At 36.6% G+C, this 27,622-nt stretch overlaps 1 protein-coding gene across 50 annotated transcripts in view; it reads right to left on the bottom strand.

Annotated features, from left to right (window-relative positions):
- Nucleotides 1-27,622, bottom strand: part of Dscam1 (Down syndrome cell adhesion molecule 1) — a 59,509-nt gene that overhangs the window by 30,385 nt on the left and 1,502 nt on the right. For 13 of the 50 annotated variants that reach the window (XM_053756859.2, XM_053756867.2, XM_053756841.2 and 10 more), the window contains exons 2-13: nucleotides 23,379-23,544; nucleotides 17,166-17,350; nucleotides 16,458-16,596; nucleotides 9,884-10,063; nucleotides 9,472-9,621; nucleotides 3,866-3,998; nucleotides 2,854-3,002; nucleotides 2,378-2,561; nucleotides 2,056-2,159; nucleotides 1,503-1,759; nucleotides 895-1,052; nucleotides 420-574 (exon numbers count right to left, since the gene is read on the bottom strand). In XM_053756859.2, the coding sequence (XP_053612834.1) occupies nucleotides 420-574; nucleotides 895-1,052; nucleotides 1,503-1,759; nucleotides 2,056-2,159; nucleotides 2,378-2,561; nucleotides 2,854-3,002; nucleotides 3,866-3,998; nucleotides 9,472-9,621; nucleotides 9,884-10,063; nucleotides 16,458-16,596; nucleotides 17,166-17,350; nucleotides 23,379-23,424 (1,840 nt within the window). In that variant the 5' untranslated portion in view covers nucleotides 23,425-23,544. Of the gene's footprint in view, nucleotides 1-419; nucleotides 575-894; nucleotides 1,053-1,502; nucleotides 1,760-2,055; nucleotides 2,160-2,377; nucleotides 2,562-2,853; nucleotides 3,003-3,117; nucleotides 3,239-3,865; nucleotides 3,999-4,229; nucleotides 4,363-4,607; nucleotides 4,732-4,966; nucleotides 5,091-5,365; nucleotides 5,490-5,687; nucleotides 5,812-6,010; nucleotides 6,135-6,485; nucleotides 6,610-6,817; nucleotides 6,942-7,025; nucleotides 7,147-7,196; nucleotides 7,321-7,915; nucleotides 8,040-8,088; nucleotides 8,213-8,417; nucleotides 8,542-8,581; nucleotides 8,706-9,471; nucleotides 9,622-9,883; nucleotides 10,064-11,410; nucleotides 11,591-11,698; nucleotides 11,861-11,969; nucleotides 12,147-12,471; nucleotides 12,634-12,751; nucleotides 12,923-13,039; nucleotides 13,202-13,262; nucleotides 13,425-13,497; nucleotides 13,675-13,786; nucleotides 13,949-16,457; nucleotides 16,597-17,165; nucleotides 17,351-23,378; nucleotides 23,545-27,622 lie in introns of all 50 variants that reach the window. The other 37 variants (XM_053756887.2, XM_053756869.2, XM_064436473.1 and 34 more) reach the window with 34 other exon arrangements.

Raw genomic sequence — 27,622 nt, 5'->3', positions numbered from 1 at the left:
GACATTACTGTATTGGATTAAAATTTTATTACATACTAAGTAATTTTCTTAAAGTATAAGAACGACGACCTCGGTGGCGCAGTGGTAAAGTTCTTGCCACTGAACCGAGAGGTCCCGGGTTCGATCCCCGGTCGGGTCATGATGGAAAATGATCTTTTTCTGATTGGCCCGGGTCTTGGATGTCTATTTATATATGTATCTATTTATAAAATATAGTATCGTTGAGTTAGTATCCCATAACACAAGTCTCGAACTTACTTTGGGGCTAGCTCAATCTGTGTGATTTGTCCTAATATATTTATTTATTATTTATTTATTTATAAGAAGGAAAATAACCTGCATATTAAACGACTTCACAAAAATCGGAACATTATTCCAACATGTGTAGTCAGTAGTTGAGGAGAGTGCAGTAATCTCACCCATGACTTGCAGCTCGAGGTTGCCCTTGACGGTGTACCCCTGGGAGTTCTTGGCCACGCACGTGTAGGAGGCCTGGTCGCTGATGCGCTCCACGTTCTCGATCACTAGTGTACCGTTCGGGAATACTTTCTGCTTGCGGTTGATTGGTAATACACTGTAAGGAGACGACCGTATTGATTACTACTCTCACACTACCCAAAGATTGGCTGGCACAGATTGCTTAGCAATAAGCCCGACATGGTACCTATGTATACATTAGTGTATTATTATTTTTATGGCCGATAAAGATACTTTGTAATCACTGTTTATTTCTACAGACACTGTAAGTACATTGTTTTTCTCGATCTCATTTGATCTCAGCCACAAAGCATCGGATATGTGTATGTGTAAGGACCAAAACAACGGGAACGAACACAACCAAACATATAAGTAGCATACTTGAGCGTCAAATATAAACTAAAATATGTGTCTCACCGTCCGTCTCGCTCCCACACAATGGAGTCGATGGGGTACCCCGCGACGGGGCAGTGGGCCACCAGCGTGTCCCCCGCCACCACGGGCCGCTTCTTCATGGGCCGGATGTACGGCAGCCCGTACACGTTCACGCGCGCAGAGTGATATGCGCTGCCAACCTGTAAATTGTGCATTTCAATAATTTTATTTAGTGGCCACATACAGGTCTCATTATATAAATAACCACAAAGACTTGAAAAGAAAAAGAAGACATCATTGAATTAGACGTGCGTAAAAATCTGACGTGCGACGTCAGATTTTTCGCACGTCTATGAATTTCTCATTTTTTCAAACTAATTTATACTCTCTTCAGTTAGAGCTGAAAAACGACGATGTAATAGAACATTGTGCCTCATAAAATCGATCATCTCCGTTTAAAATTTCATATGTATATAAGACATAAAATAACCATAACCTGTATGCGAAACAAGAGTACACGATCCAAAGTTGTTCAGTGCAACTCGATGTTCTCATCAGCTACGACAAACTGCCCGATCGGCTTTTCGTCGCTGGTCATCTATTCATAAAGGAACCACACGAAGCCGGGTTTGGCTGTAAAACTAACTAACCTTGCTCAAAGCTATACAGGAGTACAATCCTCCGTCGTTGGTCTGAACTGAGGAGATATTGAGGTGGGACTCGACGTTGCCGTCGGCAGTAACAAACTGGCCGATCTGCAGCCGTTCGCCGCTGGTCATCTTCTCCCCGTCGAGGAACCAGCCGATGTCGGGAGTGGGGTTGCCAGATGCCACGCACTTCAATCGTAGTGATGGGCCGGAGCGGAGGGTCTGCTCGCCGAAGCTGTGCCGGATTTGAGGGGGTTCGACTGGAATTTAAAGTCATAAGATTGTTTTTAGTAATATTTTATACATAATTGTGCATTTTGTTTCAGTCTGAGTTAGAAATATAAAGTGGATGAAGTTATATTCCTGTAGTATAAAATTTACACAGTATTTTCTAAATAAGTGTATGTTGACAAAATGCAAGTTTTACATTTATTTTTGGACTTCTAAGCTGAAGAACATATACTTAGCAGGTTGAATTGTGCAAACTACTATAGTTGCATTGTTTGTATGTAATCATAAAATAATAGAATAATCAATAGCATCTAAATATACATACACCGTCCACCAAGTTTCAGCTCTGCGCTGGCGCCGGCGCTCTCCTGGTCGTTGCGAATAAAGCATTGGTACATTCCCTTATCTTCTTTTTTGACTGACTCGATCCTGAAATTGACATCATCTATGATAAAGTATTGAGTCCAAGAAATATATAAGCACCTACAAAATGTTATAACATTACCAGAATAAATAAAACATATTTAGAACTGTAATCCGTGTATTTATTAGCAGTTTGATTGAAACATTACATACAAAGGTCTCTAAGGATATTTATTCACGGAAATTAAACGGAAGGTCCAAGAGAAAATTCAGTTTAAGCGTACCTTAGTAGAGGGTCATGATGTTTCATGTCCTTGCCATCTTTCAACCAGGTAATAGTCTTGACGGGGTTGCCTTCGTATTTGCAAGTAAATATAGCGGGGCGGCCAAAGTCTACAGTTTGCGTTGCCGGCTCCACCGCCGTTTTCAAAGGAGCCGTCACAGTCAACACTGTCTCTACTGATTCTCCTAAGAAATATAGAAAATTGTTAGTAGAGGTACTGAAAAGACGGCGTGTGATTTCACGGTACGAGGCGACTAAGGGAATAAATGCCGCTTTGATAGCTGATGAGCAACAATAGCATTCCTTTTTAGGGTTGACGTCAGGCTAGCAGCCGGTCGTAAAATCATAGCCAAGTTAATAAGCACAGGAAAGCGGAACCTAAGCTCCAGATTGAGAAAGAAACCTGGAAAGCGCAGATGAGAAAGTAGAGGTATTCAAGAGATTAAAAAGAGAAAATACAATTTTTATAATGCTTACCTCCGACAGAGTTGTTTACTACGCACAAGTATTTCCCAGAGTCCTCAACTTTTGCTTCCTTAATAATAAGAGTTCCCGACACTTGTTTGACTCTGTCATTGAGTGTGACCGGCTGTTTACGAGTTGTTCCTTCAATAAATTTGTACCATCTGTAACAATAGAGAAATAGTTTAATCGATGTGGCTTGCACACTTCAAAATTTTAGACGAATTAAACAATTACTAAGAAAAGATATAAAAGTTTTGTCCTACTAGCGCCACCCACCTGAAATTAGGAACTGGAAAGCCTTGACTTAAACAAAGGATCGTCCCCGTATGTCCAAAACTCAACTGGGACTCTTGCAAACGATCGCTAGAGAGCTTTGGGGGTAAACTATTCGTAGGTTCTTAAAAGTGGAAAAAAATATGGCATAAATAAGAAGATTCCAGTAAGCCTGGTTGGTCATAGAATTAAAATAATTTTGTGACATACGTTACAATACGTTTTAGAAATAAAAATAGCACAAATAGGCTACAAATAGACTCCAACTACGACGCTGATGAAAATATACGAATACGCCCCACAAATACAAGTGCAGCCTTGACTCACGAAAAGCACAAAGTAAAGATTAAAAGCGGCTTAATAAAAGCGAGAGCACCCTGACACTTACCGGCAGGTGTGATCTGCTCAATCGTTACTTTGGCTGGGGATGGTAATAGGGGCGCGCGGCCGGCCGCGGTTCATCACGCCTTCAAGTCACGAGTGGGCGGCTGCAATAACAACGCACATCAATACATCGGATGATATGGTATGCTACGTGATGAATGAATGCGTGAGGTGCCGGGGTCGGCCGCGGGGTGAAGGCCTACCTCATCATAGGGGCGGGGAAAGCCTGTACCTCGCAAAGCAATGCGAGACTATCGTTGCTTCGACCTACTCGACGGTTGAGCCCGTCCCCTGTTCCTTTGGGCCCGGTCCTACCCGTTGGCTCTGGAATACAAACCAACCGTTACCGGGTACTCGCCTCACTCACCTAAACAAGGGGACTGGAAATGCCGTCACTTGGCAGGTCAAGTAAGCCACATTGCCCTGTGGCACGGCGAAGACCTTCCAACCCTCAAAGTCTTTAGCGGAATCTTTCCTAGGTGGGATCTTATTAGTTGGCTCTGTAATAGCATAGACGACTCTTACTTTAATAATAAAATATTATTTGGTTCAGGTTTGGGAATGATTTATATTCTAAAATATTTACATATAAACCTAAACCTTGTCCTCATTAACATAAGTCTAGAAAACTTACCCGCATTTCAGCCACAGAGGGTATTTCAATGATGCGTATCCGCTGGGACTTGATGACTGCTCTTCGTTATGCTACTAACTTAGTAATCAGGACTTACCTATATATGGGCGGAGGAAAAGCAGCGACCTCACAAGTGAGATAAACAGATTTTGATGCAGAAACTAAAAATATTTCACCGCCTTCGAACTTCCGACTCTTATCACTTCGTGGAGCAATCTTATTGGTGGGTTCTGTAATTTAGCAGATAGATATTGAAAACAAACCTCGTTAATGGTACAGGATATCCTTGCGCTGGACACGCTAGCGCTAATGGAGAGAACTGAGGGTAGTTTACAGCTGCCTTAGGTGTGCTGGTAATGCTGGGTGCAGCGCTTGCAATCGGTTCTATGAAATACCATATGTAAATTGAGCTCTAATTGTCTAACTGAATTTGGTTTTTGTCTAGGAATATGGAGATTTATTACAAGGAACTTGCCTGAATATTGGAACCGGAAATGCCTGTGCTTGACACAATAGTCCAAAATTTTGACCGATATTTCTTATAAATGATTGGCTCCGAACATCCGTAGAGAAAGTGGGTGCTTTGAAGCCAACTGGTTCTGTGATTGAAGATGACGAACATACATCAAATATTTATCGATATACAGAAACAAAACTTGCCTGAACATTGGGGCAGGAAAACTTTGAGCCTGGCAAAGAAGAGCGAAACCTTGTCCGACACGTTTTCTGAATATGCTACCCATAGACTCGGAAGAGAATGCAGGAGACTTAGCACCGACTGGTTCTATAACATCCAGATAATAATCTTATATTTAAAAAATATCGTCAACTTGCCTGAAAAGAGGTACAGGATAAGCTTGCGCTTGACATAGAAGTGCGAAACTTTGATTTTCATGTCTTTTTATAGATGACAACGCTGATTCAGATGAGAAAGATGGTGCTTTAAATCCAACCGGTTCTGAAGACAACAATCCAGTGTTACTTCACTGAAGAAGATGCATATCTTTTCATCATAACGATATTTGTCTACAATTTGTTTAATTTTTTTCTATGTTAAGTATAATAAACTTGCCTGAACATTGGAACAGGGAAAGCTTGTGCCTGACACATTATCGCAAAACTTTGACCTTCGTGCCTCGTTACTGCAGATAGCGTGAAATCAGTTGAAAATGTTGGTGGCTTGGAACCCACAGGCTCTATAAAAAAAACGATAATAAGTTAAAAACGACTTACCTAAAAATAGGCGTAGGAAATGCTTGCGCTGGACAAAGTAGAGCGAAACTTTGACCTATTTCTCTAATAAATATGCTGCCTTTGGAATCAGTAGAAAAGGAAGGTGCTTTCGCTCCAACAGGTTCTAAAATAAGAGTTTAGCAAATGTAACCAACCTGAAGGAAGGTTGAGGATACCCTTGCGCCTGACAAAGCATGGAGCCACCAGAATGAGCTTCAATGTTATAAGAGTAACTTGATGCGGAGGTAGGGAATGCAGGAGCCCTCGCTGTGACAGGTTCTAAGCGTAACAAAAAAATACGAAACATAAATGGCACACTCACTTGAATAAAGGAGGGGGGAACGCCTGGGCCTGACACAAGAGAACTATTTCTTGATCGGCTAATTTATTGACAGACGTGCTTTTAAATTCCAACGAAAATGATGGCGCCTTTGACCCGATAGGTTCTGCGATGATAAACGAAATTTAATAACGATGATTCAAATTATTTTTCTTACCTGAATAGTGGGACAGGAAACGCTTGTGTTTGACATAAAAGAGCAAAATCCTGACCAGTTCTACGAATTATTCCAGAAAATTGTATATCGTTCGAGAATGTGGGAGATTTTGAGCCAACTGGTTATAAAATAGGCATAATTTATTCACCTGAATAGAGGCACGGGAAACCCCTGAGCTGGACATAGTATATTTAAGCTTTGACCGATTTTTCTCACATACCAAGAAAACTTATTATCTGTCGAAAAGCTAGGTGGCTTCGTTCCAATAGGCTCTAAAATAAATAAAGATCGTAATTAGTACCTGTATATTGGAATCGGGTATCCCTGCGCTGGGCATATCAATGCTAAACTGTGTCCTACATTTCTAATAAACCACGCTAATCTATCATCGGTAGAAAACGTGGGTGACTTCGAACCGATGGGCTCTGAAATGTATTAATAAAGAAATCAGTGGTAATGTCTCACCTAAAAAGCGGGACTGGAAAACCTTGAGCTGGGCATATGAGAGCGAAGTCGCGATCCGCATGTATTTCAAACCATTGCAGCTTTGAACCACTTGAAAACGAGGGACTTTTGGAGCCAATGGGTTCTAAAATAAATTAAAAAAGATAAGATTGAAGTACCTGAATATTGGGGCCGGGTATGCCTGTGCTGGACATAATAATGCGAAGCCTTGCTCAACATCCTTTACGTACCACGCCATTTTAAAGTCCGTAGAAAAAGTAGGTGCTTTCAGACCGACCGGCTCTAGAACAAACATGGCGTCTCTTAACACAAACAGTCTAGAACTCACCTAAACAGCGGGACTGGATACGCCTGTGCCAAACAAAGCATGGTCACGCTGGAGTCCATCTTGAATTCAACGAATTCTATTATTTTACTTGGAACTTTAGGTGGGGCACTATTAATTGGCTCTAGAAGAAAATAGACGAATGTCAATGTTTTGATAGATTACCTGAACAAAGGAACCGGAAATGCTTGAGCAGGACACAAAAGCGTTACGCTAGCATTGACATATGCGCTGAAACCTCTCACATTATCCATAGTAGGAAATTTAGGAGAGACTCTTCCTACAGGCTCTGGGAATAAAGAAATATATATCTCACCCTCTTTATATTCCTAAATAAGAGTTGAAACTTCTGAATATTTGAATTGAAACCTACCTGAATAAAGGAACTGGGTATGCTTGAGCCGGGCAAAGCAATGTGATAGTTTCATTGCACGAAACTTCAGTGATATCAATCATTTTCGTAGCTACTTTTGGTGCAGCACTACCAACGGGTTCTATAGATAAATAATATAGTTGTTAATGTTTAAATATTTTCGTGAGATACCTGAAGGCTGGGGCAGGGAAAGCCTGTGCAGGACATAGCATGGTAACGTTGTCACCGCTTTCGGCATCAAATGCACGACTTTTATCTCCTGATGTGAACTTAGGCGAAACGCGACCGACGGGCTCTAAGAACAAAATTTGAACATGTTTCTGGATCGATACAATTCTCCACAAGTATTTATACACGTTAATAATGTATAAAAAATCTTATCGGCCCGTTTTCATATATAAATTTACCTGAATAGTGGAACGGGGAATGCCTGCGCCGGACATAATATAGTCAGACTGTCGTTAAGGATCGCGCTGAAACTTCTTGAGCTATCCATCGAAGGGAATTTTGGCGAAACACGGCCAACGGGCTCTACAGACAAGAAAACATTTTTACCTGAATAACGGAGCAGGAAAAGCTTGTGCTGGGCAGAGCACAGTAACGTATGAGTTCGAGGAAAACGTAAAGCTGCGTCCGGTTTCCATCGTTGGAAACTTAGGAGAGACCTTGCCCATGGGTTCTGTTTGTGAAAAAATAGTTTTTAATTACCTAAATAATGGAGCGGGAAATGCTTGCGCGGGGCAAAGCAACGGCACAGAATCCCCTTTGTTTGCTACAAATGTCCTACTTATATCTCCAGTCGGGAATTTGGGTGATACTCTTCCCATTGGTTCTATGGAAATCAAAATATATCTAGTAGAAGTTTTTAAATAAGTACAACGTAACCTTACCTAAACATTGGAGCAGGGAACGCTTGAGCGGGACAGAGGATCGATATAGTTTGATTGGTTTCAAAATTAAAGAGCCTGCTTTTTTCTAGACTTGGAAACTTTGGAGATACCTTTCCCATAGGTTCTGTAAAATATTATGGAGTAAAGCTCTATTAGGGAAAATTAAAAAGTACCTGAACAGTGGGACGGGGAACGCCTGTGCAGGACATTGTAATGCAAAAGAATTATTTTTCTTAACTCCGATCATGGTCCCCATAACGACAGATGAGAATTTTGGTGAAACGCGACCGACGGGTTCTACAAAGAAATTTAATTTTAACATTTCATATTTTACCTGAACATCGGGGTTGGAAATGCTTGCGCAGGACACTGCAGTGCATATGATTCGTTTTTCTTAACTTCAAACATTGTTCCAGTCAATAGTGTTGCAAACTTAGGCGATACCCGGCCGACCGGTTCTAGAATGTTTACAATATAGGGCTATTGTTAATTGTATCATTACCTGATCATGGGGACAGGGAATGCCTGCGCAGGGCATTGCAAAGCAAACGACGTGTCCAACGAAGTTATAAACATCATGCCCACTTGGCTTGTCGATAGCTTGGGTGGCACACGCCCTATTGGCTCTGAGGAATGATGCAAATGGATTAATGCAAGAATCCTTACCGGTAGAGAGGCGCGGGAAACGCCTGAGCCGGGCATAGCATTGCGAGGTTGGTGTCCACGGTAAACTGGAAGCCGCTGGTGGTCTGCGCGCTAGCGAACTTGGGAGGAACCCGCCCCACAGGCTCTGCGCATGTTGGGAGAAGGTGGATACTCCAGGAGTGGACATGAAGCTACATTCTGATAGACCCTACTTATTTCGGTGGTGTTACATAAAGTAGGAACATCTAATAAACGCGAGTCAAGGCTCTGCAGGGTACCCTATCCCAACATTCAGGCAAGTTATAATAAAATTGAGACTCTCTAATACGTTTAAGTGCTCATAATCTAATCTAATAATAAAACTTAGAACAGACAGTATTATGTGAAGTTAATCTTCATTATTAAGTTAATAAATTTATGGAGGCATTATATACTGACAATGATTTACGGTAGAATCGATTTGTTAAAATCACTAACATTGACAGTGTTTGTGATTTTTTGTAATAGTTGATTAATTAAAATTATTAACAAATTTACTTTATAAAATTATAATACAAATGTCTAATACACAATAACGAGCGCTCCGTATTCCATTGCAAGTACTGTTCTAGTGGAGGTAATAAAAAAACTATGAAAAAAGTAGGCTTAAAGACTTCTGTGAAAATTTAAAAAGTAATATTTCGTGTAATATGTACGTTAAAATTGAAGAGTTATGAATATAAAGGATACAAAACTGGCTGATTAACTTATAATTTTCAGAGAAGTCGTTGATGGCACAGATTCATTTAAATTATTTATTTCTTGTAGAAATTTAATAGCATCATTTTAAAATTGAAAAAAGATTTTCTTTATCTACTGTTTGCATGAATTGGTACCACCAGTGAATATAAAAACGTAGAAAAATCACTCACCAGTGATCACCAATCGTCCTTTGGTTGCTGACAGTCTAGTCTCCCCGGTCAGTCTGTGTTTAGTTCGGCATTGATAAGATTTATAACCATCTTCAGGTCCGACATCTCTTATATGTAATTCACCAGAAGGCAATACCAAATACTTTCCCTCTGAAAAAATGAACGGCTATTTGTAAATATTTATCAATATTCTCATTCGTATTAAGCAATCTCTTTCATAAAGCCATGTTAAAATGCAACATAAGGTTGCAATTTACTTATAAACTTCATTTAAATCTAAGGAAGAAGGAAATAAGGAATGGCAGGCCGTTAGACCCATGGACGCACGGGAACCAAATTAGGAACAAGAACCTACACGATAATATTGCATCGTGAGAAGGCCAGAATGGCTAAAGACCAAAATGATTCGTACCATCTTTATTATGAGCAGAATCGAGCTTCATTTCAAGCTCTTCTGAATCTTCGCTGATGATCCAAGAAACAACAGTAACATACTCCGACACAAAACTAGGGATATGACATTTCAGAATAGCAGCATTCCCACGTAACACGTATTCTTCCATTAGATTGACAGCGTAAGCTTGGGAAACCACTGAAACAATATGTCTTTATCTTAATAGAGACAAGGTAGAAAACGAAACATTTTTACATAAAATTCAGTACATACCATAACTTTTCATAAAGTTATATGAGGCGCGATATTTAAAAAGACGACAGATACTCTGGCAACGACAGACGAAGGATAAAAAGGGATTAATAGGATAAGGAGCAGGATTATAGCAAATTTTCTGAATACCCAAGTTTGAAGAATCATCAATTTTTATTTCTGACTCATTCTCATCTTCCGAGATAATCCAAGAACTAACGGTGACATATTCGGACACAAAGCTTGGTATTTGGCATTTCAAAATAGCAGCGTTTCCTCGCAAAACATACTCTTCCCAAAACTTTACGTCATAGGCTTGTGAAACGACTGAAATAGTCAAACACATGTATTTAGAAATAGAATTGTCATTCTACGATAAACCTAAATAATAAAAACAAGTGCTGAATATTATCTAACCTAAAGAATCACTCAGGAGTAAATAAATAATGGTTAAGGATAAGGTACAGGAAATCGAGAGCAGATAATATTTTTTTACCTAAATTAGAATTAGAATCTAAATTAATCTCGATCTCAAGTTCATCACTTTCAGAAATGATCCATGAAGTGATAGTGACGTACTCCGTGACGAAACTTGGAATATGACACTTTAATATAGCGGCATTACCGCGTAAGACATTCTCTTCCCAAAGATTTACTGTGTATGATTGGGATACCACTGTAAAAAAATATATTTCTCAAGCTTGCGGAATAAGGGAGGTGTTACATGAGGATAAGGAACGATGGTTATATAATCCCATATTTTGCGAATACCTAAGTTATACGATTCATCTATTTTGATTTCGATATCATCATCGCCATCAGCTGATATTATCCAAGAGGAAACAGTAACATATTCTGTTACAAAACTGGGTATGTGACATTTGACTATTGCTGAATTTCCTCGCAACACGTTTTCCTCCATTAAATTAACGGTGTAAGCTTGTGACACAACTGAAATAAAATGGTGCAGGAATAAGGAAAGAAGCCTGTAAACCCAATTAAAATATACCCAAGTTTTTATTCGAATCCTCTTTGATTTCCATTTCTTCTGAACCTTCCTCAGAAATAATCCAGGAAGAAACACTCACATATTCTGTGACGAATGTCGAGATATGGCATTTCAGAATAGCTGCATTACCGCGTAATACGCTCTCCTCCATGAGATTTACTGTGTACGCTTGGGTAACTACTGCAATATTGAAAAAAACCTTAAACCAAATTGAAACGAACGAATTGGAAAGATAAATGGAAAGGACTATTAGTATTCTATGTTTTGTATTAAACAATGAATACCCATTTCTGGAAGAGTGTCTCGCATTTTAATTTCTTTTTCGTTATTATCTTCAGAGATTATCCACGAATCTATAACGACGTACTCAGATACAAAGCTTGGGATCAAACATTTCAATATGGCGGCATTACCACGTAACACATTTTCGTCGACCAGATTTACAGTGTATGCTTGTGACACAACTGAAAAAACACTGAAGAATGAACATCAGAAAGAGTATGTATCTAAGTACTTTGAATCTAAAAGGATAAGGACATTATATGGACCCTTATTAACGATAAAATTAATACCGTAATTTTCATTTAATGTATATTCTCCACCCTCAGTATCGTGCCAAGAAACCACTTGTACATGATCAGATACAAACGAAGGAATGTGACACTTAAAGACTGCTGCATTGCCTCGTATGACATAGATATCATACACCTGCGATTCGTAGAACTGATTAACGGCTGAAATAGCAGAAAAAATGAGAAATAAGATTTTACTCCATTGGATTGCCTCAAGGGGATTTGGTACAGCGGATAGGAGCATTGGGGTCATGCCGTCATTCTCGATTACCGTAATTGGTGTCGGAACCGTTTAACGAAAATGCCGCGAGGGACTCTTCGTCCGTCACCCATTCCACAACATGAACGTAATCTGCGACGAACGAAGGAATCGTGCACTTGACAATAGCAGAGTTTCCACGAAGAACATCTTCATCGATCACACGCGGCTCATACGTCTGACGCACCACTGCATAAGTTGGAAATTAAAAACTAGGCCAGTTGAATTTTGGAAGTTTGGAAAAGGAATAGGAAAATAAACATTCTGTGAATTTGTAACTCCTAACCAGGGTCTACGTTAGAGCTTTCTTCAGCCGAAATAGTATCGTTATCCATAATCCACGCTATAACATGGACAAAATCCGCCACGAAAGAGGGAACGATACACTTCAGGATTGCTGTGTTGCCTCGTAATACAAATTCATCGTTGACTCTAGCTTCATAAGTTTGTAGTACCGCTATGACAGAAAAATCGGGATGAGGATAAAGGATCGCTACTTATTATATTTAAGTACCCTCATCCTTTCCCGGGTAGTATGAACGATTTTCAGTGTCTGTCCACATTTCCACATACACGAAATCTGACACAAAGCTTGGCACTTCGCATTTCATAATGGCTGCATTGCCACGAATAACGTACTCATTGTCAGCCTCTGCCTCGTACGGTTGTGATACCACTAGACAAACACAGTTCACAGTTCAACCAATAATTATCATTTATAAATATTATCTAAGGATTGGATGAAGTGGCGGGAAAGGATTATGTAGTCATAGACATAACTTATAAATAAGTACCGTCGGATGGTTTTGTATTATTGATGGTAAGCGTTTCTCCTTCATCTATTATCCAAGCTTCGACATAAACAAAGTCGCTAACGAAAGATGGAATCTTACAGTGGACAATGGCAGTATTCCCTCTAATCACGTACTCATTTTCGGCTTCGGTCACGTAATACTGTGACACGACTGTTGAATATCAAACAGATACTTTGAAGGGATCGATAGGCTAAGGTGTGGGACATGTGATAAATATGGGAAGTAATAGATATACGTGTCAGTGTTAGCGAGCGAAGCTATTGTTACCGAGGTCTTCAGAATAGTTAATGACTTTTCCTTCTTCGTCTATCCAAGCCTCTACCTTTACAAAATCCGCGACAAAAGAGGGTATAGAACACTTCAATACTGCAGCATTTCCACGTATAACATACTCTGTTAGAATTTCAGCTTCATAAAATTGGTTCACAACTGAAAAAAAAATAGGATAAGGATGGGAGACGATTACATAGTGTAATAAACGTGTAAGTACCGATGTCATCGGTCATTAAATATTCTCCTTTATCAGAGTCGACCCAAGCTTCTACTTTTACAAAGTCTGCCACGAATGAGGGAATGTTACATTTGAGTACAGCAGTGTTTCCGCGGATGACGTACTCAGAGACTACTTCAGCCTCATAGTACTGTGTGACAACTGGAATGCATAAAGTATGGATATTGGAGAGGATTACACGGTGGTTTAATAACATAATAATTTTTCAAGATACCGTCTCCATCCTTAGTATCTTCGATAGATCTAGTGTAAGAACTGCCGGCTTCATCATGCCAGGATATGACACTAACAAAGTCCGCCACAAATGAGGGAATGGAACATTTTAAGATGGCGGAATTTCCGCGAATCACGTATTCATTATTGACTTCTGATTCATATAGCTGCTGCACAACTGTGAATATATCAGGAATATTTTGTTATAAAATATTGAAAAAAAGAGGATAAGGAATGTTTCGGAAGGATGGCAAACTGGTAAAAGTTGATAATACCGGAACGGGATTAACCATAGTTATTGCCATGCGTGAAGTCTTCATTCTCGTCTGTATGCCAAGACAACACTTCAATGAAATCGGCGACGAAGGATGGGACCTGGCACTTTAGCACGATACTGTTGCCCATTATAACGTACTCTTTGTTTACATCCGTATCGTAATGCTGAGTTACCGCTAGCATAATACACAATATTAATAATTTAAAACGTTAAGACTAGACCCTTAATCTAATGGTATTATCCTGCAAAAAAATAATATTAGCTTATAACTATTTATTAACATATGTAAGACCTAGCTGCGTTAAATTTCAATTGTATCAAATTTCATAACAATCCGTCCAGTACATTTTGCGTGAAAGAGTAACAAACATACATACAAACTTTTGCATTTATAATATTAGTAGGATACATTAGACTACACACACATTAATTCATTCAATTTTATTTGTCGTGGTCAACTTTAGTTATTAAGAGAAATTTATAGGACCTTACCTAATCTCTCTTAAATTACCATGTTTATTTCAGTAATTAATTTGTTTTATTTATAGTACCAAAAACTTAAAGCGATTACAAGATTATTAAAACCAAAGCATGTAATAGGAAATCTATGTTGAAGATACATTTGAATTTGATAATATTAAAGAAATAAAGCATGAAAATAAATACTTTCTTTTTATTATTATTTACTTTATTATCAAATTATGATAGGGTGGCTAAAACATCGGTTCCCTGCCGAACGAAACACTTATCATTACTCAATTATCTGGCACTTGACCTCTGTATAGTCAGTTAACCAATAGTTAACATCCATTAAATATGTAATGTGGTTATAGCATTACTTTGCCTGTCAGCTTGGAATCGATTCATCGGCAGACTTAGTAAAAGTTAAAACCGTGGCTGATTATTTAATTGACCTTGTTTGGCCCGGCCCTTAGCGTGTGAGGTCAGCGTCCTGTGATGCCCATACTACCATACGACATCATACGTAGCAATTAAATTTTACCATAAACTTTGGGTATTTTTTTTTAAATCTACTTGTCGACTTTACTCATGGGTTTTTAAAATGAATAATATGACTATATTTTATGATATGACTATGTTTTTAAAATTTATGTTATGCCAATACTATACTACCAACCAAGTGCCATAAATACCAAGATTATTTATTCAAATATAAATTTATTTTAAAGCTAGGTATATGAAATTTTTATGAGTCTCAAGGGAATCAACTTATTCAGCATTTTGTAATAGGAATTACAAAGTCATTTTCAAAAACATACTTTTTCTTATGTAAGTATATAGTAATTTCCAAGTGTATTTAAGTATCTAAAATATCTATATTTTTATTGGAATTTTAAAGTTACAATGAATAATGATGGTGACTGAAGTAGAACCACTGAGTCATACATAAAAATAATAAATAGATAAAGGTGACTCACCCTTGTCTCATTCCTCAAAAATATTAAAAACGTTAAACTATTTTTATAATCTTACATAATTTTATTAAACTTTACTTTTAATAGGATCTATATTTTTAACAGTATAACAAAATAATATTATCTGTATGCCGTGTATATTAGTATGGATTGAAGTATGATGCAAATGTTTGTGTTTTTATATTTTTAAGTTCTGGTACCGGTTGAAAATCAGCAATTATGACTTAGTCATCGCAAGTGTTATTAGTAATAGGCAAAACTGTATACCTAGTAACATTTTTTTGCCGGATAATATATTTCTATCTTTCCATTTTTAAAATATTAATATTCAAGTAAACATGTAAAACTTTTCTTAATATAATAGTTTACACATCCTCATCATTTTATTAAAAATGTTGTCCAAGGATGCTTGATGTTGATAGTCTGTATTGTGGCCTGTCGTCATCGCTCTGGTTATTATTGTCAATGGACAAGTAATTAACCAATTAATTCCGAGGCCCACTTCGGATGCCATCTGCATATATATATACATTGTGATAAGACTGATTGTTATAACAAAACGGATATATAAAATTAGTTTTTTTAACAATACTTACAAGCCATTTATTTTTATTATTTGTAGTAATAGCTTTAATTTTTATTTATTTTACACAAACGAATCGATGATAGATGGAAATACATTAATATGATATACTATGATAATAAATAAGTCCGTAGTAAGAGATGTATGTAACGGCCATAGCTCAAGAAATATAACTCGATTAAATCTCAATGCTTGGTACCATAAAATAAACATCTCAACTATCATGTAATTTATGCCGGGTCATTTTCAAGATAAAATCAGAACAACTATTTTTAAAGTAACCCGAGAACAAAGAGGTAGAATCAAGTGTCAACTCAACAACATATAAGAATGCAGTTTGAAACAGGATAAAATCTCCAACTTTAACTTTTTGGTGTAAGACATTAACAGTTGCATAAACATTTTTATGAATCGTTTTCTTAAACTTCTCTCTTTGTGATTACTGATTTTTATAATGTCTAAAAAATTCTGACAGAGTTTATATGCAAAAGTATATATTTTAATTAATTACTTTGCTTACAGTCATGTTTTTGCAAGTCAAATTTCTTTATTTTTTTATGTAAACTCTTTAAATCAATAACAGTCAAAAGAGAATTCGGCTGACTTTCTAAAAAGCTATACTAATGTGTGTGCATCATGCACCTTTAGTTAAAAGACTGTCTTACCAGCTCGCAAGTTGACATCGCGTGAATGGATGGTGCCGACGGGGTTGCGTGCAAGGCAAGCGTACACCTGCGCGTGCACCTCTTGGCGGTAGTCCTCCGCTCGGAATGGAGGGAACACCAGGTTGCCGTTCGGTAGCACCTGGATGAACAAGAATATTTAAAGTATTTTTATAGTATATTTTTTATGCGGATTGCCTGACGATATACACACAGCGCACAGGACACCAGCAATCTGACTTTTTAAGAATAGTTTTCTGACAAACTGTCTTTCTGTAAAACTGTTCTGCAAATAAAGTGAAGGTAAAAGAAATAATGACTATCAGAAAAGGGGTCTTACTTTTAAGTTCGTCTAGGACTAACACAGAAATAATTTTACCTGTAAGATCTAACAAGCCATCTCTTACAGATTTGATAGATAAGATCTTAATAATAGATAAGATCATCATAATCTTACAGATTTAAGTAGGTACAGAAAAATGTATTTAGAAAATTAACTTGAAAGTGCTATTCTTGGAGGAAAAGATCTAGTTCTTGAATTCGATTGATTTCAGCTCCAAAAAGAATATGGTAACTGCCATTCTCTCTCTCATCTGTACATTTTCCCAGTTGCTTCCTCAGTAATTGAACGTCGCTATCTTACTTTTTCGTCTCCACTTCACACAGTCGTTAGCAACCCTAGTCAGACCATTGGTGGTAACTGGTATTCACCTGTCGCAATCCAGGGACGTCGCCGACCGCAGTGCCGTCGGAGCGGACCCAGATGACGTCGGGCGCCGGCGAGCCGCGCGCCGCGCATTCAACCACCGCACCGGTGGTGTTGCTGAAGTCCACTCGGTTCGGCGGCTCTTTTATAAAGATTGGCCCTATTGTCTCGTCCTCGCATGTCACTGATCCTGAAAAAAGTAAAGAAGTTGAAGTTTTAAAGAAGAAAAAGTAAAGAAGTGCTATTATTTTTAACTGCAGCCCATCGGACGACTTTATCAAAGAATGACTTTGATCATCATTAATATATGGATGGATGGTTGGAAAAGGTTGGCGTCAAAGAAGAGAGACCTACGCTCAGCAGTGGACAGAAAAAGGTTGAGATGATGACGATTTCCATCTCCCGAAATTAAAAATATTTATTGTACATTGGCAATGTGTTTGCAGTTGTGGGAAAGAAACACATTCGATTTAATCTAAAACTGATCTGAATGAGTGATGAGTTTTGAATAACGTACCTAACGAGAAAGATACTTGTACAGTCCAATCGATCAACTTTTTTCTAAAAAAACAATTACGATCGTTTTAATTTAAAAAGATTAGCGATGATGAGTTGTGAATAATATAACCAACATTATACTTGTATCCACTAGGACCGTCCAAGGATCAAATATTCTCTGTGCTTATTAGTGAAACAATGGGCGCGTGATATGCGTGTACGTGCATTTTTAATTTATTTTATTATTAGCCAATGACACAGTACACTAAATAAAGAATACGAGCGTAGCTCTATAATGTTATATTTAGATATATTATAATTTCAATAAATGAATAATAATAAACATTAGTTGTCTCTTTACGAGTCTTATAATTAATTAGCTTTACATTTATTTAAAGATCTCTTTAAATAAAGTTCACCCTTACTAGGATATTAGTTCCTGAAATAGGAACCGTAGTTAGGCCGCTCATTGGTCATTATTAAATTCAATTTTATGAATATAATAAAGGGCTTGCTAGATGCATGAGAATAATAATATTTCAGAATTACTTTACCTCCCCGTAAACCAAATTTCATCGTAGTCGTCCAAAATATTTCAAATAAATTATACATTTATTAAGAGTTTTTAAAACTGCAACATTTCATACATTATAAATAAGTAGAAAAGTAATAAACAGTAAAGTTACTTACGTCTACCCACGGTAAGTATTTAGGTTAACACAGTGACATTCCTAGCTGTGAACGAAAGCATAGCATGGCTTCAGTTGAAGCACGAGTCAAGTTATTCTCAAGCATGTAACTTCGCCCTTTGCACTAGTTAAAAACATCTCGACCCAGTTGTAACGCAGCGCAGCAGCTTCCACTCCACCACAGATAACATAATGAATACCTATCTACTGTTACTATCTCTGTCACATATTATAATACATTGTTTCGTTACCGTATTTGTACCTATTTGTGTCGTTAATTATTTTTATGCACTTGATACTTAGTAATCGAAATCGAAATTTTCCTTACCTATTTCGAATTTTTCAGCTAATGCAAAGTTCTATGACATAATCGTGGAATATTTTCATGCACTATAAAACTCTTATAGTATCCCTATAAAGTCAGAAACAACAAAAGCTCTCCAGTATATATAGCAAAAAGTTGTGAGAAACGTCCTCAGAGACTTTTGTGTCTATAATTATTAGCAAGATGTAGGACACAGGATCTATGCATAAACATGATATTCATATAGGTGATAAGATAAATATTGGCATCATCCAAGACATTTAATGATAAACATCTTATTTTATATGGTGTTCTGTGTCAAGTAATATATTCGTCTACACTTAGTATCATCCATGTCGCAGGCAGTGTAATGAATGACCTCATTAGTCGGGAATGGCTAACGAACCGCGCTCAACAGATGGCACTTTCAAAATTAAGATGTTATGCAGCCCATGTCACCAACTTTTACAATGGAAGAAATAATGTTATGCAGTGTTTAATTTTTTTAACCCTTTTCTAATATGGATATGAACGTTTGTTTGTGTCATAGTTAAGTACATGAATAATTTATCTAGGTAGGTTAGAGTTCATGTTGGTAGGTTCAATCTTTTTTTGGCTCATCAAGTGTATAAATTGGGTTAAGCAAATAGTAAAATCAGAGCTTATTATGTCCTCGTCCCCTATTCGAAGCAGACAACAAAAAGCAAAGGAACAAAAGAACAAGCGCGGGCGTGATGCGCCGACGACCATCTGACGCTCGGCTCGGCTCGGCCCAGCAGCAGATGTGCGCTCGCGCACGCACCGCATTGGTCCATTTTAAACCAAAACGTTCTTACGACAGATGTTCTTTATTTAAATTAAACTACGTTTTAGCTTTACTTCAGACGATGTTTCCAGTTTCATGTAGCTAAGAAGACGCCATGAAGACAATCGATCACAAAATAATTATATGATAATTATAAATAACTATAATTATATTGTATGTCAAAACTCTGATGTACGGAATTTTAGGAAAGGATACGTAAAAAATCTTCAGTAGGATCGAACGAGCATGAGCGATTATGAGCAGGTTTTGTCATAAAACAAATTCAAACTCATAAACATTGGCAAAAAGATGAAAAAATGTTTCATGATAACAGTCCACACGTCAGTTTTCAAATTCTTTACACGTTCCTGGCTTTGTTCTTTCGGTATGCAAAGTTTGGTATCCGTTACTTACAGTCTCAAGTTATGTTGGCTGAGAGTCATCATCGGTTATTCAATATCACGATGAAAAAGAAAATACTGGTAACAGAGTCATAACTACTTAAAAGTTTTTGCCAATATTTGGTATAAGTTATGCACTTCCTGTCAGATAGCCTCGCGGGACAGCAGAACGATTACAGGAGAATGGTGTGTAATTTATGGAACTTTGTAAGAAGCGTGTAAACCTTTTCTTGGATGAAAATCTATTTGCTTATTCTCATCAACGGAGGTACTGAAAGGTTCTTATTCAGCGGAAGCTGAGAATAAGCTGACATCAGACATGACCAAAATATGCGTTTACTAAACCCATTAGTCAATTAACACGTCATGTTCAAATTGTTCGGTATGGCAAAAGCAAAGACTGTTTATTATGCTGGTCACTATAAAAAAACTGGAGGCCATTGACCTGCCAGAGTGTTATCTGAAGATGTAGCTTTTGGTTTAATTTTGTAAGATATAAGAGATAGAACTATATGGTATGTTTTACGTCATCTTCTAATCAGATAAGATTTTTTAACGAGTTTCTAGTGCTTAATAAAAATTAAAATAACTTTGCTGAAGTATTTGAATCTGGAGTTAAGTAGACGATAAGATAAAATAATAAGTACCTAGTATTTGAAAAATTGGAAACTAGACTATATTGTTTTGTCAATATCCTATGGTCATATCGCTCACCGTTGTCCTATTTGACTACAGTCCATCCTACAGTCACTTTCCAATTTATTCCCACACCGTGATCAAATCCACCCACGGCGTGTGACCGAAGCTCGAGCACGTGTGTATCATCAGTATCATGTTTGAGCAATTGCATAAGCCCCGGAATTTCATTGTTTGTCCACCTATGGGGACTGATAATGAGCTGATAACAAAGCCCATTCAAATACTTCACTTTTATGTATGCACTTGTTATTATAATAGGGTTTAAAACGTGTTAAGGGATGATACCCAAAGCGGTAGTCAATAATGTACAGGTTTCTGTAAATAAACACTTATTTATGTGGGAAATAGGCGTGATAAAGTGTAACAAATTTTGCACTTGATGTGAAATAAGTGGTGGTGAAGTAAACCAGAAACTTGCCTACTCGGGTACCTTCATAACATATATAAATAATGTTACTAAAATACATAACGATAACTTTAGATAACATGCTGGGGAAAGGTCATGTTTTGTAGAAAAATTAGTACTACTTGCGGGATTATTAATGTTATCAAAAAGCATTGTATTGAAATACGTTTTTAGTGAGGACCTCTACAAGGCTAGAAATAAAAGTCGCCACATTTTGGTCATAATGAATAGCCATAACGACTTGAAAAGAAGAAGTTGACCAATCTATACATATATTAAAAATGTAAGTGGGCTGTGTGTACATAGGAGATATTAAAAAAAATAATTATCCCAGACAAAAAAAGTTTTCCGGAAGTCTTTTTTTACTCTATTCGTTCTCCACAACATAACTTAGTAGTAATATAGTGATATAAAATATATTTTTTTTAACTTTTTCAGACATAAAAAAGAAGGCTTATTCAGCTAACGTAGTGTATATTGTAACAATTAGGCAAACTTATTTACATTGCCCGAACTTCCAGACAATTTTCTAGATGAAGTCTGCATTATTACCTCAACCGCGACCTTCAGTTACTGAGAGTCTGAGTTGAGAGGCCAACGTTCGGATTTTATACAGATGCAGACACAGACGACGCTAACAAACCCAGCTCTAGCTTGAGACTGGACTGGACTGGACGGCCTCGCCCACACGAAGCGCCCGTTCACACAAACTACTATTTTAATGTTTTTCTGGTAGGTGGTACTTAATCGGCAGTTTTTTGTTTACATCTGCATAAACCATAAAAACTTTAACAGATATTTTACGAACATATCAAGAAAAATGCAACAAGCCTTTTCATTTAAATTAATGTCAATGAAAACAATAAAAAGAATAATAATTTACGTAATAAGTGATTTCATTTATCTTACTTTATTTACCTATACGCATACATTTCCAACTAGTTTCTAATTACTGGTAAGACGACTTTACATGTTTGCTAAAACTACAACACATGGTTGAAAAGCAAGAGGCAAGGTAAGTAGGTATAGCTTCTTACTTTTGCGAGTATTTTTATTTACGTAAAACTTTAAAAACCAACATTACTGCTTATTTCAAGAAATAATATATATTGAATATCCGCTATTTAAATATGGTTCAACCGATAGTCTTTTTAAATTAGTCTTTCTATCGATCTTTGTTAAAATGATTCAACAAATACATTAAAAAAAATATATCATTAAAACAATTCAAAAAATATTAAATGTTATACACGCGTATAAATATGAAAATTGCATATATACAACGTGCCATGTTTTGTATCCTGTTAAAAAAGTTTCAAAAAGTGTAGTAACAGTTTTTGAGGTCGCATTTTATGGTAATAAGTAGTATACTTAATACCAAAAGTCTCACGTCTCACAAAGTCATAAACAATTTAGCGTGGCTGAACCTGTGGTTCGTTGCCCGGCCGCTCTATCGATCCGTGACGTACTTGGCCCACCTTCCACCCCCATGTAAAAAACCCTTTGGAATACTCACAGAATTTGCGTTAACATTTTCGACACACAATTTTTGATCAAAAATGTGAAACATTAATAATTTTTTTTTTGTTTCCACGCCGAAAGAACTTTATCTTCGGATTTTTTACTGATTGAGTGTTTATTTTTTACAAGATGTTATTTACCTTGGTGTTTTCGGGTGGAGTCTTCTAGTCCAGTTTTGAAGCAGAGAGCATTTCCAACCGGTTGAGCGGAAATTTTATACATAATTATCATGATAAGCATGATCTCATGGTGCTGCTGCAGTAGGAACTCCTGAACGGTTTACTGCACAGACATGATTATTTGTCCCGCATTGAATGCAATAAGAAACTACCAAAAATAAGAGCTTGTGTCAAAAATGTTTTAAAATTATTTATTATAATATCGGACTGAAAAATAAAATCCTTTTACATAGTTAAGTATAATATATATGTATACCTATACCTTGCACGTGTAAAATAACATCAAATATACAAATTAAATAAAAAGATAGAGCTAATGCTCTATCTGACTTCTGATTCCAAAACACGCCTTGTATTTTTATCCATCATTATTTTAACGCAGATAATAATTTAATTATCACGAAAAAGCCAAAGTGTCTTAAAACTTGGATAGGACTTGGATGTAAAATTTGAATCACTTCGTATCACTTCTTTTTTTAACTTTGAATTAGTTTTAGTTTATTTTAAACAATATACTAGAGCTATAATACGTACCTATAGAAGAAATCTAAACTTTATGATGAACTTAAGTACACATTGTAAAGCTCTAAATATTCGATTTGTTCGTAAAATAACTTAATTTTTTATTTAGTAATAGTATGACAAGATTAAGTTAATCTATTCCAATGTCTTAAAATGTCAATGAATGTAGTTAAAAATTAAAAATTTAAACTTACCTAATGCAATCAGTGCCACGAAGGCGAGAAATCCGACAAACGCCATTTTCACTGCCACTAGGTCACTTCACAAATCACTTTTCACTCGGATAACAAAAAATATGAGAGTGCACTGACAAAACAAAAAAAATGGGGAAGCCGCTATGCGGCTGGCTGCAACCTGGACCTGTAACAAAAAGATAACAATTGTGTTAAGCTCATATTACTGCATTGTTAAAACGCTTCTCAAATTTATGATTCTTTTAAACTGCCATATATTTTCTTTTACCATTTGCGTTTGCGTAGATATCTTCAGTTTTGAAATGGGAAAAAATGCATTTATTCAGAAACTGTCTCTTTACTTAATCTTAAATTGATCTTGTCATTTATCCGCTCTTACATGTTCTTTTGTTAGAGTATTATTCTTATATTTTCTGTAAAATATGGTTTATTATAATTACTTAAGCGTGTACACACTACCGCAGAATTCCGGAACTGCGGTTGGTCACGATCATGTTTAAATTTTAACGTCCCGCACGCACCTTTAGGTACTTGTTCAATAATGCACTTTCCTCATTTTTCATTGTTCTTGACTTGCTTGTATATAAACATATGTACCGATGTATGGTTTATATTTAGAACATTTTTTATTCAATGTTGTATATTGTTGTACATTGTTTTGTTTCTATCGGTAGAATAAAATATTTTTTTTATTGTTTACACACAATGTCCGGTCTATACACCAGAAACTTATGGCGTGTGGTAGGCGAGTCAATTTATGTATAGGCGATAAAGTGAGTAGGTATATTGTAAATAGAATAATTATTTTATTGCGGTTGCAGTTATGTTCAAATGTAATCGGATCTCCTCAGAGAATCCGGATGCATCTACGAGTAGTCAGAGCAAAGCCGATGCAGTCTAATTGTAACTGACGGATTCAGTTTTCCAATAACTACGAAAGAGGTGCAGGAAATGGAATGGAAACGAATCATTTCCAGACAATTTCTTTCACCAATTTCACTCAAATTTTATGTTGCACAACTTCTATCGTAGATCTGAGGTCTGCACTAGTAACAGTAACTACTTATAGTTATATCAGTAGCAATGTAGGATAGAATATACTAATCATTACTAAATCTTATTTCATTCATTTTATCTGAAATGATAAAATGAATGAAATAAGTAATTGTAATTGTTGTTGTGTTCACGTAATAACGATTCACGATTCCGTCAGCATGTAGTGGTTTTCTAATGTCGCCTCTATTTCATACAATATAGTGACGATGTCCAATCAACTGACGAATTGATGGTACCACAACGGTTTAGGTCTTCGTGATGCACATAATAGTCAATTACAACTTCCGTTCATGAGTCACAAGGGAGGACAAACTCACGAGGTATTCGAACATGACACCTCGCAGTCGAATCCATGAAACCACTCGACGTCAATAGCTTAAACACTAAATCCATTGAAAATAATAAATCAGTGTTAGCATGCGACTGACTAGGATTAATTCTCCTCGTAGTCATGCCGGATTTAGCTTAGCTCCTCAACATCTGCATCAATCTAACTTAACAACTGTTTCTGTGTTTATGTCAGAATAATCAACAATTAACTTTCAACGTGAGTTAGTTAAAAAGTAACATTATTATTGCAGTCTTAAAATGTTTTTATTTTATTTCATGAGAAATTTTACATGTGATAACAATGATGATACTTTTAATCGGCTTCCAACTCTTCGACGGCTAACAGCACGGACGTGAATTTTTGACACCATGATCTCTATGATGTGACAAAACTGTTTTTGTTTATGTTTCACATATATATTTGTTATATATTAGCTTTAATTTAAGTATTTGTTTTTCGTACAATCAAGTTATTAGAAACAAAAAAAATGTTAAGTGTAAAATGTAAACATTTTTTTGTTTGTAATAACTTGATTGTATGAAAAACCTAAAGTATAATTACATAATAGAAAATTTGCCATAAATTCAAAAAAATGCCATGAATTGCGTGCATACAAGAAGCAAGCTACTCACAGAAAATTATGTACTTATAAAAGAATCCTTCGGAATGTTATGGCATTCAGATTCAACGTACAACCCCGTACTCGTACGGAATGACGGAAGGTTATTTCTGGCAGTATCCAGAAATGGCTGCGGCACGATCGTGTTTGGATTTCACAAGAGAGAACGTTTACTAACCAAATGTATGATGTGGACTCGTCTATAAAATGGACTTTATTTATAATACAAACGTGCTTCGGTTCAAGTCTTGACAAGATGTGAATGAAAATATTTTTTTATTATTATTTATGTATTTACAAAGCTATATAGTAGATAATAATAAGTAACTTTATGTTATTCTCCTACACACAGCTTCTTCACTAAGTCATGCTTAAGAACTCTAGAAAAACTGAAATATTCTTTTCATTTTCTCCTCATAAATAAAGATTTTCCGAAATCCATCCAATAGTGAATCTATAGACCTGATAGATCTGATTATAACGACAAATAAATAACTAATAGTTTCATCATGGAGTCCACTGAGAACTAAGTGTCTGTACACGACATATATACTAGGCTAAAGCACTGCAACTATCTACTACATAGTTGAAAAACTACAGGTAATAAATAACTACAGGTAAATTCTGAAGTTTATGCAGTCCTTTTTCATCAAGAAATCCCGCTGCGGGTAAGGCAAGGTGGTGAGTACAAGAGACAAGGTTCGAAATGCGACCACAGTGACCGTTGTATGACAATAATAACGAACTACATAACCACAATCAATAAAAATATCAAAGCAGGATCGCTATGAACCAAAGTTTGCGTCTATCCGGAACACGTCTGACGGAAGTACACCGTAATTAAAATGCAGGAGGATATTTTAAGTCCATTTAAATATCTTAGTACGATTCCAGTACCAATCTACACTATCTACATCTATACGAATCTACATTTACTTATGAAGCCTAGATTTTCAATAATATTTTTTAACAATATATATTTAAGATCACAATGGTCCACCAATTTACTTTATTTGAGAATGGTTTACACATATTTCAAAGGAATAATTTCGAGGGAATTTGGTATTTTTTTGTAATTAAATTTTATTTAGAGTAAATTAATAATTAAATTATTCTCATCCAGAGTAGGTGTAGACTTTATCCCTAAAATCTCCATAGGAAAAAGGCTGTAAAGAGTAATCAGTTTATTTCTCTATTATTCGAGTGTTCCGCGTATGGTTTGGCGTTCAATAATGACTGTCTGCTGTCTGAGATGGGTACACGACAGTGACGGAGCTAACTAACCATTGGCGCTGGTGGAAAAAACATCAGGGGCTCCACCGCAAATAAGCTTATTCAATTTTAAATAAAAATATGAGTAAAAACTAGAGTTCTCTGGAGCTTTTGTACGAGGAGACCTAATCCCAAGTGAAATGGGTGGGATATAGAATGAAGAAAAATGATGAGTAATAGTGGTAAAGAGACCAGCATCCCCAACTCAACAAAGATAATGGGATTGTGCTAAATGTTTAAAGCTTCAGATTACGAAATGATGACGTGCGATGAAAAGTGGATGAAAAAATGGTCCTTAGTCTTGACTAAGGACCATTTTTTCATCCACTTCCAATATTCTAGCGATCCGATAGTTACGCCGCTGGTACGCGATCGGTATGAATGTCTGCACATCCGCCACCCCCTCCTCTCCCCTCACACCCTTTCCACTAACGTAGAAATTCGTTCAAGAGCAAGAACCCCATTTGACTTGCGTATCTTTAGTATCGTAAGAGAGAAACTAAGGCAGATTATTATTTCTACACTTCTCGTCTTTCCATATATTTGCAAATTTCGTTGGTTTATTTTAAGTGGTCTACAAGCTTGTTGGAAAAGTTTTTTTTTCCAATTTATATCATGTGGTGAAACTCTTTCATCTGAGCGAATTCACATTTACTTCATTCCAACTTTATCTTCTACATGTCACACGTATTCGGCATCGTTAGTCGTTAGCTGTGGTCGTAGCCATTGGCACCCATACCATATCAAGCATGCATATAAAGTATGAACATCAGGCCAATACTTCTTGGGTTTGCCCCTTCTGCCAAGCCAAACGTAACATGTGATTGTGTTCATGTGCTGATAAAACTATTTTAGTCAGAATACCTGTTTAATCTTAACAAAATTCTCAATAAAAGCACTCATCGCTCGCTACCTGCAAAGTTAAAAAAAAACGGGCCCAGCTGCTTTTGAACATTTTGCACCTGT

The sequence above is a fragment of the Plodia interpunctella genome, chromosome 16 (assembly GCF_027563975.2).
Source record: "Plodia interpunctella isolate USDA-ARS_2022_Savannah chromosome 16, ilPloInte3.2, whole genome shotgun sequence".
In the NCBI taxonomy this organism is placed as follows: Eukaryota; Metazoa; Arthropoda; class Insecta; order Lepidoptera; family Pyralidae; genus Plodia; species Plodia interpunctella.
The sequence above is the reverse complement of the archived record's forward strand: the minus strand, read 5'-3'. Positions and strand labels throughout refer to the sequence as shown.